Here is a 15,827-nt window from a genome sequence, read left to right on the forward strand (position 1 = left end):
AGAACTAACTCAGAATGACTTCCATGAGCTAGTCAGTTTCAGTTTTTGTTATTGTTCAGGGATCATTATGCACATAAAGTGCCTTCCACACTCAAATGATTAACACAAAAGGGAAGTCTTCTAAGTAATCTTTAAAGCTTTGGACTGATTTCTTAGTCCTAACACATACTTTCCAGAGTTACAGCCCTAGCTCAGGCCCTAATAGTCTTTTTCCTGAACTAGTGCAAATCCTCAAAACTCCTTGTCTTAAATTTTTCCCCACTCCAAGTCATCTTCCAAAGACACCATTTCTTAAATGTCTGTTGCCACCTTTTATTTATCCTCATTAATAAACTCCAGTAACTTTCTTCTACCTCCACTAAAATCAACTCCCCTGTATGGCATCTAGAGCTCTTCTCAATCTAGTTCCATCTTACCTTTCCTCTTCATGTTCATTGTCCACCAATAACTACCCTAACCATTCCTTAATGAGATAATTCATCTTTCTCTGCGACATTCCACAAGAATGAACTCTTCACCTCTCTTGAAATCTCTAGCTCCTTCAAGACTTAGCTTAATCATTACCTTCTGCTTGAGGTCTTTCCTGGCTCCCCTAACATCTATTACCTTCCCATGTAGGTTTACTTCACATATGCTTTATTTTTAGCACATACCTATTTATGTACACGTGGTCTCCTTCATTGGAATGCAAACTCCCTGAAGGGCAGAGGTTGTTCTGCTTTTTGTCTTGAAGTAGAAAATGGCCACAAAAGACAGAAAGTCATATTGTATTTTTATGTGGTTAAAGAATTCATTACCTACTGGCCCATCCAGGCCCATCTCCAGTCATCCTGATTCATATCTGGCCATTGGACCTAGTTGGCTCTGTAAGAGAAAGTGAGAGACACACCACCACCTCACTTAAATCCACTTGCGCTTGTCATGGCGTTACCTCCCTGATGTCATGGTCTTTTTTGAGAATGAAGGGCAAACATCATCACTTATTGGCCACCTCTGTGGTGATGATGAGCCTCTCCACACTTGGGTTAAGCTAGTTCTTGGACAATAGACTATGACAGATTTTCATCAGAGACTTTTGATCTTGGTAGCACTTGACAGAGCTTAAGTACTGCTACCATAGCCTCTGAAAACCAACTGTTATTTCCATATTAGGATGTGTATTTAAGTAGGGTTCTCATTAAAAAATCTGAGATCAGAGAACTCTCTGTGCAACTACCATTTTTTAGGCACCTTCCCTTTTTGTTATTGTTGTGTTGTCAAAAGCTAATTTTTGAGAATATTCCTATCCCCTTGAGAGGGTTTTTGTTTTTCTTTTAGAGGCACTAACAGATCATACACATCCTGCCTAACTTTTCTCTGAAATTTGAGATTTATTTTTCTAATATCTAGGTCATGTAACTGAGTATAAACTGTTCTTCACTGGCTATTAAGAACTTCAAGATAATGACAGTTTTTTTAATGAAAACATGATAGAGTGGAAAGAAGGCTGAACTTGAGGAACTATGTTTGTGAGTTTTCTCTTCTGCCCCTTTCTAGATGATTGACTTCACATGTGACTAAATCTCTGCAAACAGTTTCCTCATCCAATAAAGGGGAATATTTTTTGCGTTGTTTTTAAGTTGTGACCAAATCTTTGTGACCCTATTTGGGGATTTTCTTGGCAAAGATATTGGAGTGATTTGCCATTTCCTTCACATGATCATTTTACAGATGAGGAAACTGAGGCAAACAGGGTTAAATAGCTTCCCTGGGTCAACCAAGTAATTAGATGTTTGAGATCATATCTGAATGCAGATCTTCCTGACTCAAAGTCCCCTGGAATTCTAACTCATAAATGAGCTGCTTCTAGTCCATACCTGCTGTTTTTACTGATGAAAATATACAAGATTAATTAGACTTGACATTTAATGACTACACCTTTTAAAGACTATTCAGAGAAAGATCCTTTATGTACACTCATTCATCAAGCACACAAAAAATTAAAGATGACAGTTGTAAACCTTTTTTATTTGGGGGAACACATATAACACTTCGCCTTTTCAGATGGTTTTTAGGAAATGACTGATGAGTACCTAATAGAGTTTTGGCAGAACAAGAACAATGACTCCTCCACCATAAACTGAAGGTGATCAATATACAGAGACAGCACCAAGGAGGTAGTTTACAGTTAGACACTTGAGTTAGAACCTAATACTAGTAATACTAGTTCTAGTATTAGTACCTGAAATGCCACTGCATGTTAATAATAAATATTCTACAATCTGTCGGTAACTTCAAGAAGAATGGAGAGGAAATTTTGGGAACTAAAATCCAGTTTCTGATGGAGCAGAAAAAATTTCAAAGTCAAGTGTTTGATGCTTCAAAACATTTCCTTTGATTTCCCTACAGCATTGACAGTGTTCCAGTTGCCAACCCAGCTTGGCTGCAAACTTGGCTCAATGCAGCAATACATTCATTTGGACAAGGAAGACTATGCCCAGAGGAGGGGGAGGGACACTCAGCCTGAAACCCAGTAATCCTTTAAGTAAGGAATTTTGGAAAAAACAAAACAAAACAAAAACCCCAAAGTAAATGTATTTATGTCTATTACTATTTAGAATGTTGCTTATCATTTAATTTCTTGCAGCCAGTGGCACATAAGACAAAGGTGTTATTTTCTATAGTGTCTTCCTTGGAGAGAGAAGTGTTTGCAATCACAGTGACAACTCTTCTGATGATCTAAAACCAAACCTTGTAAGCATTTATTAGCCTGGCTGGTTTCTGGAAAAACTGAATATGAATACAAAGAGACGAACATTTTCAATTCTAAGTTCAATGAAGCCTAACCTTAGGGTTAGTCTAGCCTACTGTGGCTTAATTTTCACTGTCCACCCAAAGGGAAGATAAAATCTACCAAATTGTATGTTATCTCTTCAATACCTTCTCCTTGGAGTGGATAAAGAAGGTTGAGGTCACTATGAAAGCAAGCAGACAGGAATGGAAACATGAAATGTACAGAAGCCATGTGCCATGAGGTGAGAGGTAGGGGGTGGGCAGGGGTTCACAGTATAATAAATATTGAAAAACATGGGGACCTGTCACAGTGTATCCTTTTCACAACTTTCTAGCTAGCTGTGTAGGAGGCTATCATCTACTGACTAGAAAACTGGCTTAATCTTAGCTCACATCACTCTTTTGTCCACATAAGACTAGTGACATATTAAATAATCCTTTAAGTAAATGGAAACTGCCTAGGTCACTCATGTTTCTTTAGAAGAACTAAAGGGTTGTATGGATACTGAACAAGTTACACAACGTCTAGATTGGACTAAAAATGCAATCTGGACTGAATAAAACAAAGAAGTCTATTACCCACACACTAATGTCAACGTAGGTGGTCAGGGATTGGCACTGAAAAGGCAGCACAATGCATCATTAGAAACTGTTCAAAACATAAATAGTGAAGTCTTCGTTAAAAATCAAACATAATAAATTAAGATTAACTAACACAATTGGGAAATGTTTATGTGACTGTTCACCAAAATTGTCCCAGATGCCATTCAATGGAAGATGGAGTCATATAAATTCCACAAAGGCGTTGGGTTCTCATGGAGACTGTAGCAACTTTTGTGGAAAAAACTTCCAGAGTAATATCACTGACCCCTCATTAAGGTGTTCAAGGGCTCTGCTCAAAAAAGGTTTGGCAATATTTTCCAAAATAAGGCTCATACCAAAGTCTCAAGCACTATGAGACTTTGTTCTGTTGTCTGTTCAGTGAATCAATGTAGTGAAAAGTGGCTCCCAGAGCCCAACTGGTTTCGATGTCATCAATTTTCCGAGCCAGCTTCCAATGAGAGATAGATAGAGTGAGAGAGAGAGAGAGAAATATTATGTTAAGGAATATGGCTAAAGTTCATATTAAAATACAGTATAGCAGCTAAGAGTACTGGACTTGGTGTCATGAAGACAGGTTCAAATACCACCTCTGACTTGCTAACTGGTATGACTGATTCTGGCCAAATCATTTAATTTTTTTAGCCTTAGTTTCCTCATCTATGAAATGAGGACATTGGGTTTCTGAAATCTCTTCCAGATCTAAACTAAAATAGGATACATCCAAGATAGTCACTTTTGAGTTCTACCAATCAATACATCCTAACTGATATGGGATACTAAAAAGTTCAGATAATGGAAATGGAACAAACTCAGTGTGATTTGATCACTTCAACATGTAGTTTACTCTTATTTATTTTTTTTTAACAAACAACCACTAGTCCATTTGAAGAGTTTATCCATTAAATATAATTTGACCATCAAAATATAATTTTATTAAATTTTATTTCCTCTCTTACAAAAGAAACTTTATGTGAAATATACTTAACTATGCACATGATATAACTAGGTCATCTTGAAATTACTTCTCTTAGGAGAAGCTCCTTGGAGTTTTTAACTCTTAGTATTGTTGGAATTTAATATTACTAGATTACTTAAAAGTTCTTTTGAATTCTTATAATGGTTTTTCTGAAATTTTTGTAACTATACTTTTCAAATTATCATAATTTCTAAAAGGAATTTATATTGGATATTTCAGGTGTAGAATTATAACACTTACAATTCTGCAGCAAAAGATTAAAGTGCTATTTTGGGGGTTGTCAGAAGTACCAAAGTAGCAGACTTACCTTAAACACCTTAGTTTTCGGAAACCCAAATTCTTGAAGTAGCAAACTGATATAGGTAAGGTCCATACAAATAAAAGGATTCTCCTGTGGGTTAACTTCCATGGTTCTACAAACTAGGGGGAATAGAAAAAGGGAAATCACCTTCCATTTCACAGCTTATTTTGAAATGGCTAACAATAGAATTGACATTTCTTGATATAATCAACATCTTTAAAAGTCTCTGTAAATACTATATACTTGAAATGCAAAAGCAACACATGCCTAACTCAGAATAATTCTCAGTGACGTTTCTGCTACCAAAAAAATTTCTTGGTGAATACCTTCTATGAAGGGTTACTGATGATAAATAAACAAACAAAAATGAATCAACAGCATATCATCCAGAAGTAAAAAGCAACTTAATTTAAATGATTAGAAGTTTTTTTGGGGGAGAAGACAGAAATTAAACATCTGATTTTAAAATTAAGAATAGTAACATAAAATGTTAGCCAATTAAAAGAATATTTAAATTGCAATTTTGTGTTATAGTTAGCTTAAGCCAGGAAATAGAAAAGAAAGAGAAGAAAGGTAATGACTGGGGAAAAGAGAAGAGGGAAAATTAAAAGTGAGTTAGAGAGGAAGAGTTTTGAGGGAAAATCAGTGAAGAAGGGATAGAGGCATAGAAGAAATAGAAGGGGGAGAAAAGCCTAAGTAGGTTAAATAATAGGTAAATCATTTATTATGAAATCCAATTATACTGAGGCTTCTAGCTTCTGAGAAAGAATATTTTTTCACTTCCTCTTGCTAATTATGATTATAATTCTATAAATAGTTCTTTAATCTGCATAAGGAATTCTTAAGCTGATATTAATAATATTGATATAAATTTGTTGAAGAGAAATTACTCTCTGGACTGCCTTGACAATGACCTGTATGTTATAAAAATGGACAAAGCATGCCTTTGCCCATTGCTTTTTAATATATTTATCAATAGTTTACCAATGACAGAAGAAATAACTAATACTCTGGAGAGCAAATTCAGAATCCAAGAAAATCTCAAAAGATCTGGATGGTGGGCCAAATAGGTTCAAAAAACCAAATGAAAAACAATAGTACTGGGAAGAGGTGGTTGGAATGCCCATGATAAAAAAAAAAAAAAGGCTTAGGGGTTTAGAGTGACATTAAACTCAGGGAGAGTCAAGAGTGAAGCTGGTTATTAAAAATGCTAATAAATCTCAGGCTACATTAGAAGCACCATGTTGGAATATGACAGGATAAATGTTCTTTCAATTGATCACATATTTTGAGTTCTGTGCTCAGGTCCAGTTGCTATGCTTTACAGAGTTCTTGTTAAAGTATTACAGAGTAAGCAATCTTAACAGTGAGGGATCTAGAAACCCTTTTATGTGATAAATGGGAGAAAGAACTGGGGATATTTAGGCTAAAGAAGAGAAGTCCTGGTTAGGGGGGAGAGATAAAATTAACTCTATAGCTATATTCATATATTCGAAGTGCTGTTGCCTTATTCTTTATTGCTCTAGAAGGCAAAACAACCAGGACATACAGGTGAAAATCACAAAGAAGCAATTTTTGGTTCAGTAGAAGAAAGAACATTCTAATTGAGGTATCTAGGAAATGATGTTTTGTGAAGTCACTGAAAAGATTCAAGTACAAATTGTATGTCCTTCTATGTACCTAGAAGAGTCCTATATGGCATTTTTTTTTCAATGGAATGAATTAAATTTGAATATAGCTAAGATTCCTACAAACTCTAGATGAAACCCAGCCAAGGATTAGGGTTTTCACCCCTGCTCTAGGGACAATTCTCAGTATTGGCAGTAAACCATGAACGACAATTACAAATTAGTTATTTTATACAACTGAAGATGATTACTCTGGTTTTTCTTGAATGTCAAAGTGCATTCAATTTAACACAATTATTAAAAGTCCTCTATATGAATAAGAAAGGTATATTCTTTTAAGTGAATAAAATATCAAGAGAAATATCATTTAACATTCTTCACTACAAGAGAGAATGTAAGCTTCTTGAGAGGAAGGGTTGTTTCCTTTTGCCTTAGTTTCATCAGTCTAATGTACATGTCAGATATATAATAGGTGGTTAATATTTGAATTAAAATTAAAATGAAATTTGAATTAAATGAATTTTGCAGCATTATACATGAACAATTTCAAAACTGCGATTGCATAAATAAACACTTGGAATCTACTAAGCAGGTAAAGTAACATTTCTATGTCATAGGGACATAAGAGCCAGCAATCTCTTATCAACTGTTCTACCATTTGTGTACTTGTCAGAACAAACAATAGCTTTTATACTGAACTGAATCATCTCATATAAAATAATAAATATAAAATCAAAGGAGTAAACTATATTGCACAAAATTTATCAATCACTTTATATCTGATATTGGAAAGAATAATTAATGATTAGGAAGATATGGTCTAATGGACAGAATCAAGAATGAAGAATCCAGAATACTAATCCTAGCTATGTGGCTGTCCTTTGGGCCCTATTTTCCTATATGCAAAAGGCTTAACTTTACTTGCCATATTTTGCTGCAATTTCAAAGTCTTCAACTGTGAGACTGCCTCCTTTCTCCTTATCTGTAAGAAAAGAAAACTTAAGTTTTACAAAGATTTTGGATTCTAGGTCATTACACACAAAAACCTGGGATTTCATCAGCTAGGGAATGTTCTCTATGGAAATTCCTTCTACTAATTTAGGACACACAAATCTATGACTTAGCAATTAAGTCCCCTTTGGAGTCATCTGAGAGGCTATATGACTTTCCATCAGCCAGCATTTCATCCTTACATGGAACTATCAGTTTCAGCAAATGGAGAAATTTTGGGGGTCACAAAGCTAGTGTTGGAGGTAAGTTTTGAAATCAGATATTTTTTTGACTCTAAAGGCAGTATTCTTGTCATTGTGTACCATGTTGTGGATTAAACAATGATGCTAAAGACAAAAATGTGGAAAAATTGCATCCTGAAATAACTTGATTCATCATAATGTTTTAGAAGTTCCATTAAAACATTACTGGAATTATTCTTACCTAACCAAGTTTTTTTGGGATAGAGTGGCACTGATAACTGAATCTGCAGAAACTACAAGCTTTTCTTAACATGATGGAGATTCATAAAAGGTATGCATACTCCACAAGATCATAAGTGGGGGGGGGGGCAGCTAGGTAGTGCAGTGGATAGAGCACCGGCCCTGGAGTCAGGAGTACCTGAGTTCAAATCCGGTCTCAGACACTTAATAATTACCTAGCTGTGTGGCCTTGGGCAAGCCACTTAACCCCATTTGCCTTGCAAAAACCTAAAAGAAAAAAAAAAAAAAGAAAAAGATCATAAGGAGGAAAAGAGGGGAAATACAGTCAAAGGGTTCTTTGATTACTAAAGTGTCAGTTAAGAGAGGAAAATCCCCAAGCAGAGACTTCCTTGCTCTAAGAATCAATACAATTCTAAATCTAGGTTCATAAAAAAATTATGAAGTTCAAGAAGCTTGTTCTTTAGCTATGGAACAGATTTGGTGTTAGCCTCCTGGGATAATTTTTCAGAGTGTAAAAAGCAAACCCAGTAAACATAGTTGGCTGTTCTCTTAAGAATCCTTTTTGAGAACAGTGAGATCTCTTTCATGGGTATTCTGCAGAATGAGAGCAGGTCTTAAAAGCTTGATTCATTTCCCATTGGGAGGTTCCCAAGAAGACTTATGAGGTCTTATTCTGAGGTCTTGTCTGATGTTTTAAAAAAATCATCCTGTTAGGGTTTTTACCTTCAAATGAATCTTGTCACTTTTAAAGGAGTTAGTTTTAAGAGGTTCTACAAATAATCAAAAGGTGTTTAAAATATTTTTGAAGCTCTTCCTTGGGAAATGGAGTCTGTGACAGTTTTTTGAATATCCTAAATGGTAGTAAATAAATGACTTGGAAATAATCCAGAGGTTATTTAAAACTAAGTTTGGCAAACTAAGAAATTCCATTTTTGAAGAAAAAAATGAACTTCCAAGTCTCTTTATATTTGTTTGTACACACACATGTATTTCTGTATACAAGTATATGCACAAATAGCCACATTTTACCAGACCTGTTTCTTTTGGTAGGGATTTACCAAAGATCAGCACCTTTTCTGCAAATAATGGTAGTATAAAGTTGCTTGAGGGAACCAGGAACTTAAATGACTTCTTGCCCAAGATGAAATCAATTTTAAAACAAGTTGAAAGGACATAGAGTTGGAAGAGACCTTAGAGAACATTTAGTCTTCAGGCTCTTAACACAAGTCTCAACAGATTTATAGATCAAGTTCAGGGGGTACTTCAACTTGGATGGGGAAAAAAATTTAGATCTTTATTTCAGTATAGTGGCTTCTTTTGCAATTCTATGCAATTTTTAAAGATTTTATTTATTTTGAGTTTTATAATTTTCCCCCTAATCTTAACTTCCCTCACCCCACCCCCCACAGAAAGCAATTTGTCAGTCTTTACATTGTTTCCATGATATACATTGTTCCAAATTGAGTGTGATGTCTATGCAATTTTTAAAATAAATTTTAAAATATTACTATGAGGAGTAATTTGGAGGTCTTATCCCGTAAGGGTCGATGATTGAAAAAGTTAAGAACTCCTAACTCTAGTCCAACTCTCTTATTTTAAAGGCTGAGAGAGAAGAAAAACTGTGCTCAAGGTCACAGGGGTGGTTCATTGCACAACCAGAATCTGACCTCTGGTACTGAGATTCTAAATCTAGGGCTCTGTCCAATTCTAAAATTGCTTTGGATAGTAGTTACATCATTGTAATTAACTGTATAGCTTGCCAAGGTGAGAACACTAATTTGGATTAGTAAATTCTGCTATACTTTTCCAGGGAGAGGGGAGGGGGCAGCTTCATTATATTCTTATACACTGAAGGACTGAACTCAAATATAGTTCAATATTTTCTGCTGTTTTAGGATACATTTCCTAGGAAAAGAAAAATGAACAGATTAAGGGGCAAATAGCATATATTACCTTTACTTGACCAAGTTCTGTCTAGGTTGGAGTTCCATAATTTTTTTAGTCTGTGACACCTATGAATTTGTTGGGATATGAACAAGTGAACATGCTTTTCCTTCCTCCAACTCCCAAGCCATCTGTCCACCCACACCGACAAAAACATTGTGTAACCATAAAAATATGGACTGTCTTCCTTCACTTATCATATGATACTTTAACCAACATGGTCAAAAATTGGCAAAGGGCACTGAATACTAATGGATATATATATATATGTATATAATTTAAAGTTTGTATTTATACCCCACTGGAAACTCCTACAACAGTCCTGTGAGGTGGGCATAAAACATCTTTATCCCCATTTTACAAATGAAGAATTCAAGACTCTAAGAGGCTAAATAAATTGTCAAATATTTATGTTGCTGGATGCAGGAACTGAACCCAGATCTTCCTGACTCCAAGTCCAATACCCTATCAACTACACCCAAGAAACCCAGGTCATCCTACCATCAAAAGAATCTTTGGGAAAAATATGAAACTAAATGGAAGAATAGCTCACAGTTTATTCTTGGGGAGATGAATAAAGAAATAGGTTGAAACACCATATATCACAGGACATTTTGTCATCTTATGTTTGAATGTTCCTGATAATTATTTGCAAAAATATTACAAAGGAAAAATTATATTTTATATCATAACATCTGTTGCAAATTATAAAGAGGCAGGGAAATTCTATAAAAATCTTTCTGAGATATTATTAAATTTTACTATCTCTTATATTTTTCTTCCATAAGGATATGATTTCTCTCTTATCACATTCAACTAAGATCAATGTATACCATGGAAACAATGTAAAGACTAACAGACTACCTTCTGTGGGGGGTGGGGGGAGGGAAGCAAGAATGTGGGAAAAATTGTAAAACTCAAAATTAATAAAATCTTTCTAAAGAAAAATAAATAAATAAATAGCTTTAAAAAAAGTTTAAATTCTGAACTTAAACACTAAAAATGAGTTTTTCCATATATCTATATATATAGCAAGAACACAAAAAGCAGATTCCATGAAGCTACGAATATCAATTTCTCCATGCTTATTTTTTCTTTCAAGGTATATAATAAATTCCACACATTATTATTCAAAAAAATCTCTCTGAGAACATACCAGTTAAATCAATATATATTTTGATATCTGACTTCAATCCAAAAATAGGAAAATTCAAGTGAAAACTGTTCACACATATATTATAAAAAATTAGAAAGACCAAGAACTTGGAAGTCTCATGGCTTTTTATCATTAATCCTTTTTTTGAGAAAAAATTCTCAAGACAGTAAATTATATATATATATATATATATATATATATATATATATATATATATATATCAGTGAATAATATCACAAAAATATGAAAATTACTATATTTTAACAGAGGACAATCATTACTGATGTGGGAGTTATTCCTGAATCAGCACTTTGTGTGTTGACAATTTTAGAGCAAAAATATAAATCAATACAAAACTAGAAGAATAAAAATGAAAAACTGCTACAATGAGCCTAACAGTGTTTAAAAGTCTCAAGTGTACAAATATATGGACTCACCTGGGAAGTAGAAAGGTATGGCAGCCATGGACAATACTGATTTGGAAAATAAATTTATTTCAAAAAATTGTTTACAGGGGAGTGTGGTAGGTAATAATGTCTCATATATATGAGTGAAGATGAGTAGAGAGGAGAAGGTTTAAGAAAATTTTGGTAAATGTCAACCTGAGGGCATTTAAAGAAGAAACTGGAAGGAATACAACAAACAGATAAGAGAGATGGAAGCTATTTTTATAACAAGCTCTCTTTGTCATTAAGGACAGAGGAGCCAACCACATTTGAATTCCAAGAAGTGGAAATGGTCCTGAAAAAAGATGAGAAAGGATGATCTAAACCATAAATACACAAAGAATATCTATGCTGGAGTTGATACAATTTTGAGAAATTGATTCTCAAGATACCTGAAAGAAGTGAAGATACCAAAAGCATGAGGAAAAAACAGACAACCAAAACCTTGTTATGGAAAAAAAAAAGATTAACTACTGATCAATAAAAGTCTACTTTCTCATCTATACAAAAATAAAAGAATAATCCAGGATTAACTATCCAAATCTCTTTGAATAATAAAGGAGAGTATACTTGATGGAAGATATTAAAAGAAGAGGCAGATTTTGGCAAGTGACATTTCAGAGCAGATCACAGCTTTACCATCACCATCTGACTAAAGGAAGTAGAGAAGATAAAATTCCATTGTGCTTCTTGTCTGCTTAATTATAAAAGAACATTTAATTCAGGAGAATTTTTCTAAATTTTAAAAATTTTTTGTCTTAAATTGTCTTAAAAATCTCTAACAAGGTAACTCACAAGAACACATCAAATTTAGAGAAGATTCATTGAAAGTTATTTGATGATCACTAATAAAAGTAAAACATAAGACAGTCAGAACTGCCAAAGGTATATATAACAGTCATGGAAATCCAATGCAAATTCCATATTAAGGAAATATAGATATTTCCTTATAGATAATAGGGTCCCTTCAGCTTTTCTTGTTATCAGATGAAAGTCTGTTAATTGTATCAAGCTCTGGAATATTGTAGTACCTAAATGATATTTATTCATTCAAAGGAATATGTCCTATTACACAGAAAGTATACAAGGTAGATGAAGAAAATTGTCCAGACTGAATATGCAGTTGAAAAGACAGCCTACAGAATAGGCTGTGATGCTTTTAGGATGCTACAAAGGTTTTTTAATTAGTCCAACTATAATACTAATATTTTGTGCATGTGTAAGTGTGGTTTACAAATCTTAGAATATTTTAAACTCTAAAAGAACTGAAGTTAAGGACTGCTCAAGGGGCAGTATCGAGGAAATAAAGTATGTGAGCAAGTTGCAACACTATATAAAAAGAAAGGATGCAAAGGATGAAATGTCTGGGCAAAAAAAAAAGTTGTGTTGGTCACATGGCAAGAGCACATGATAGCCAGTGGTTTGCCCATGTGTTCCTTTGGTATCATCGTAATGCCAAAAAATATAGGGGGGAAAATTCCAATTGGGTGGACCTTCTGTGGAAAATTTATGGGAAGCCATAGGTTAGAATTGCACAAGAAGGGCAGGCATGGGTGGATTGCTTTACATTGTTGAAAGAAAACAAATATTAAGATTCCAATTCCATTTGAGTACTGTGTATTACAGGGCTATCTGAGGATTCTGCAACAGATGGTAACTTCATATAATGATGCAAATCCTTATTTACCCCCAATTCTGGGTGGTATATTTCAATTTGGGTTTTAGTTTAAAGAGAAGTGACCGGACTCACTTATTTTTTCAATTCATCTGCCTTTAAATGGAGATCAAAACTCTCAACCCTGGTTCATCTCATTAGAATATATAAAGATGAATTAGGCTGTCTCTAGACCATGCTGAACTACTCAGAACAGCTGGTAAGTAGGTTGATCCCTTCCAAAGCAAGTCTTTCTTGGACAAGGAGAGGCTTGAGATATAATCAGATAGGTGGCAGTGGTGATACAAAACTAATTTACATTTGTATAGGACTTTAAGGTTTGCAAATTCTTTCCTCAGAAAAGTGAAGCTTGTTATCTCTAAATTCCAATTAATGTAAAATGGGGACAAAGATTATTTATCTCTAAGGTAGGGTTAAGATACTGCTTTAACTGTGTGTATTCCATGAAAATTTGCTAGATTTGGGTTTAAATTATTGGTATAAAAGTTGTATAAATATAATGTATCTTTTAATATAAAAAGAAGTGATAGTTTTAGTAGTATCAATGAACTCATCAATTTCTAGAAGTTAAGCTAATAACTCCTTATTCAGAATTATGTCACCACAGGCAGTCCAGGATAGTGAAGAGAGAACCAATCTCAGATCTAGATTCTAACCCACTGACACATTGTAACTGGACAAAATACTCAATGGCTCTGTCCACCTGGCAATTCTCTTCTCCAGAGAAGGTGCTGACCCACATTGGTATAGTTCACTCATTAGGAATTCCCTACAGAAATGAAATAACAGATCTGAGCTACTATCTCCCTCCCTCCCCTCACTCCATCTCACCCATAAAATAGATACTCAACAGGATAGTCACTGATTGCTAAAACAGTTTCAAGCATATTTCCATAATCTTTTCTCCCTGATTTCTTTGATATGATTAAGAATGAAAGGGGGAAAAAAAATCTTCCCAAAGGACATAAAAGAAACCTAGTATTTGGAGACCCTGTTAACTCTGGCACAGCTAAATTGGGCATGAAAAAGACAAGTAACATTATCCTTACCTATGAGACCAACATTTGCTGCAAGGTCATAATAGTAAGAAAAAGCATAAAAATCCAAGTTCTTGACTTCTTCAGTTTTATGCACCTTATTTCGAAGGATTTCTGATACTCTTTTAGAGCACAATTCATACAGATGAACCCCTAAAGCAAAGGAAATATATAATTAGTTTTGGTTTCTGAAAATCACTAAGCATGCATATATGTGAGGGCCTAATGTATTCTGCATATTTAATTTATGAAGTAATTCAATTATATGTGAAACAAGATGCCAGATATGCCAAAGAAAAATCATAAGTTTGAATTCTTGATCAGTGCTGGAAATCTCTAATCTATTAAAAGATGATGAAGAGAACAAGTTCATAGTTAATGGGCCGGTGAATTTTTATTACCCTTAGTCCTAAATAGAAAAAAAAAATTTGAGATTGCATGGATAATAAGGTAATGATAACTGCTGAAAATTTTTTGGAGCCTTAAGATTGGCAAAGAGGTTTGCAAAAATACTTCAATCAATCCTGAGGTAGATACTATAGTTATTATCAATGACATATTATAGATAAGGAAATTGAAATTCAGAGATATTAAATGATTTGCCAATGGTTATGTATCATGGATGCAACATGGTATGGGACTTCCATGTCTCTCTCTCTCTTTTTTTTTAAGGTTTTTGCAAGGCAAATGGGGTTAAGTGGCTTGCCCAAGGCCACACAGCTAGGTAATTACTAAGTGTCTGAGACCAGATTTGAACCCAGGTACTCGTGACTCCAAGGCTGGTGCTTTATCCACTATGCCACCTAGCTGCCCCATCCATGTCTCTTTCTATTGAATTCTTCATAACATTATTTTCCTCTTACACTGCCATACATAGATGGGTGAAAGTTTTAGAAATTACTTATTCTAAGAAAAGTCAATAATATATATAAGTTCTCTGTTTTCTTCTCCACATTTCACAGTCACTTAATATTATAATCCTTTACTCTTGATGCTGATGAGGTAGCTTTTTTCCTCACTAAGGCCACTCCCTCCACATCTTTCCATCTCCTTCAGGAGATTGATTCCAAAACCAAAAACATAATCAAGTCTCCCCTTCTACAAAGAAAACATCATTAGGATTATGTTACCACCCCATATTTTGCCTTTCTCAGCCAATTTTCTAAAAAGTTGCCTTCACTTCTTCTCACTATTCTGAAATATGTCATCTAACTATCCTACTCATATCAAATCGCATTCCCCAATTATTCCAATTGATAAGTACTCCAAATTAACAAATCTCAGCTCTTTCTTGGTCTTCATCCTTTGAGACCTCTCTTGACAAAGCTGAGCATTTCTTCAAGGATATTATCTACATTCTAGGTTTTCATGGATTTGCATTTACAGGCATCAAAAAAATCAAAGGGGTCCAAAGAGAACTTAACTTTTCTCCCAAACACTAATCTCTTAAAAAATTCCTTATAACTGTCAAGGGCATAACCTTTTAAGTCATGCAGGTTTGCAACCCTGGTGTCATTCTTGTCTACTCACTGTCACACAGGCCACATATACAATCAATCACATGCCAAATCTCATAGTTTTTCTCTCCCCTCACATCTCTCATATTCAGCTACTCCACAAACACCAACTATTTGTCTCATTTGAACTAATGCAATAGTTTTCCAAATGATTTCTATTTCAAATCTATACTCCATACAACTGCATTAGTGATTTTTTCCAAAGCTTCTCTGAACATATCACTCTTCTGATCAAGAAGCTCCAATAGCTTGGGGACAGTTAGGTGGCACAGTAGATAGAGCACCAGCCCTGGATTCAGGAGAAACTGAGTTCAAATCCAGCCTCCTACACTTAATAAT

The 15,827-nt window shown here is 34.5% G+C and overlaps 1 protein-coding gene across 2 annotated transcripts in view; it reads right to left on the reverse strand.

Moving 5' to 3' along the window:
* Positions 1 to 1,172: 1,172 nt before the first annotated feature.
* ENTPD6 (ectonucleoside triphosphate diphosphohydrolase 6) overlaps positions 1,173 to 15,827 on the reverse strand; it is a 50,734-nt gene continuing 36,079 nt past the window's right edge. The window contains exons 11-14 of one of the 2 annotated variants that reach the window (XM_074209308.1): positions 13,984 to 14,124; positions 7,206 to 7,262; positions 4,659 to 4,771; positions 1,173 to 3,823 (exon numbers count right to left, since the gene is read on the reverse strand). In XM_074209308.1, coding sequence (XP_074065409.1) covers positions 3,725 to 3,823; positions 4,659 to 4,771; positions 7,206 to 7,262; positions 13,984 to 14,124 — 410 coding nt within the window. In that variant the 3' untranslated portion in view covers positions 1,173 to 3,724. The remainder of the gene's footprint in view (positions 3,824 to 4,658; positions 4,772 to 7,205; positions 7,263 to 13,983; positions 14,125 to 15,827) is intronic. The other variant, XM_074209307.1, reaches the window with a different exon arrangement.

This window comes from Macrotis lagotis, chromosome 1, assembly GCF_037893015.1.
Source record: "Macrotis lagotis isolate mMagLag1 chromosome 1, bilby.v1.9.chrom.fasta, whole genome shotgun sequence".
Lineage (NCBI taxonomy): Eukaryota > Metazoa > Chordata > Mammalia > Peramelemorphia > Peramelidae > Macrotis > Macrotis lagotis.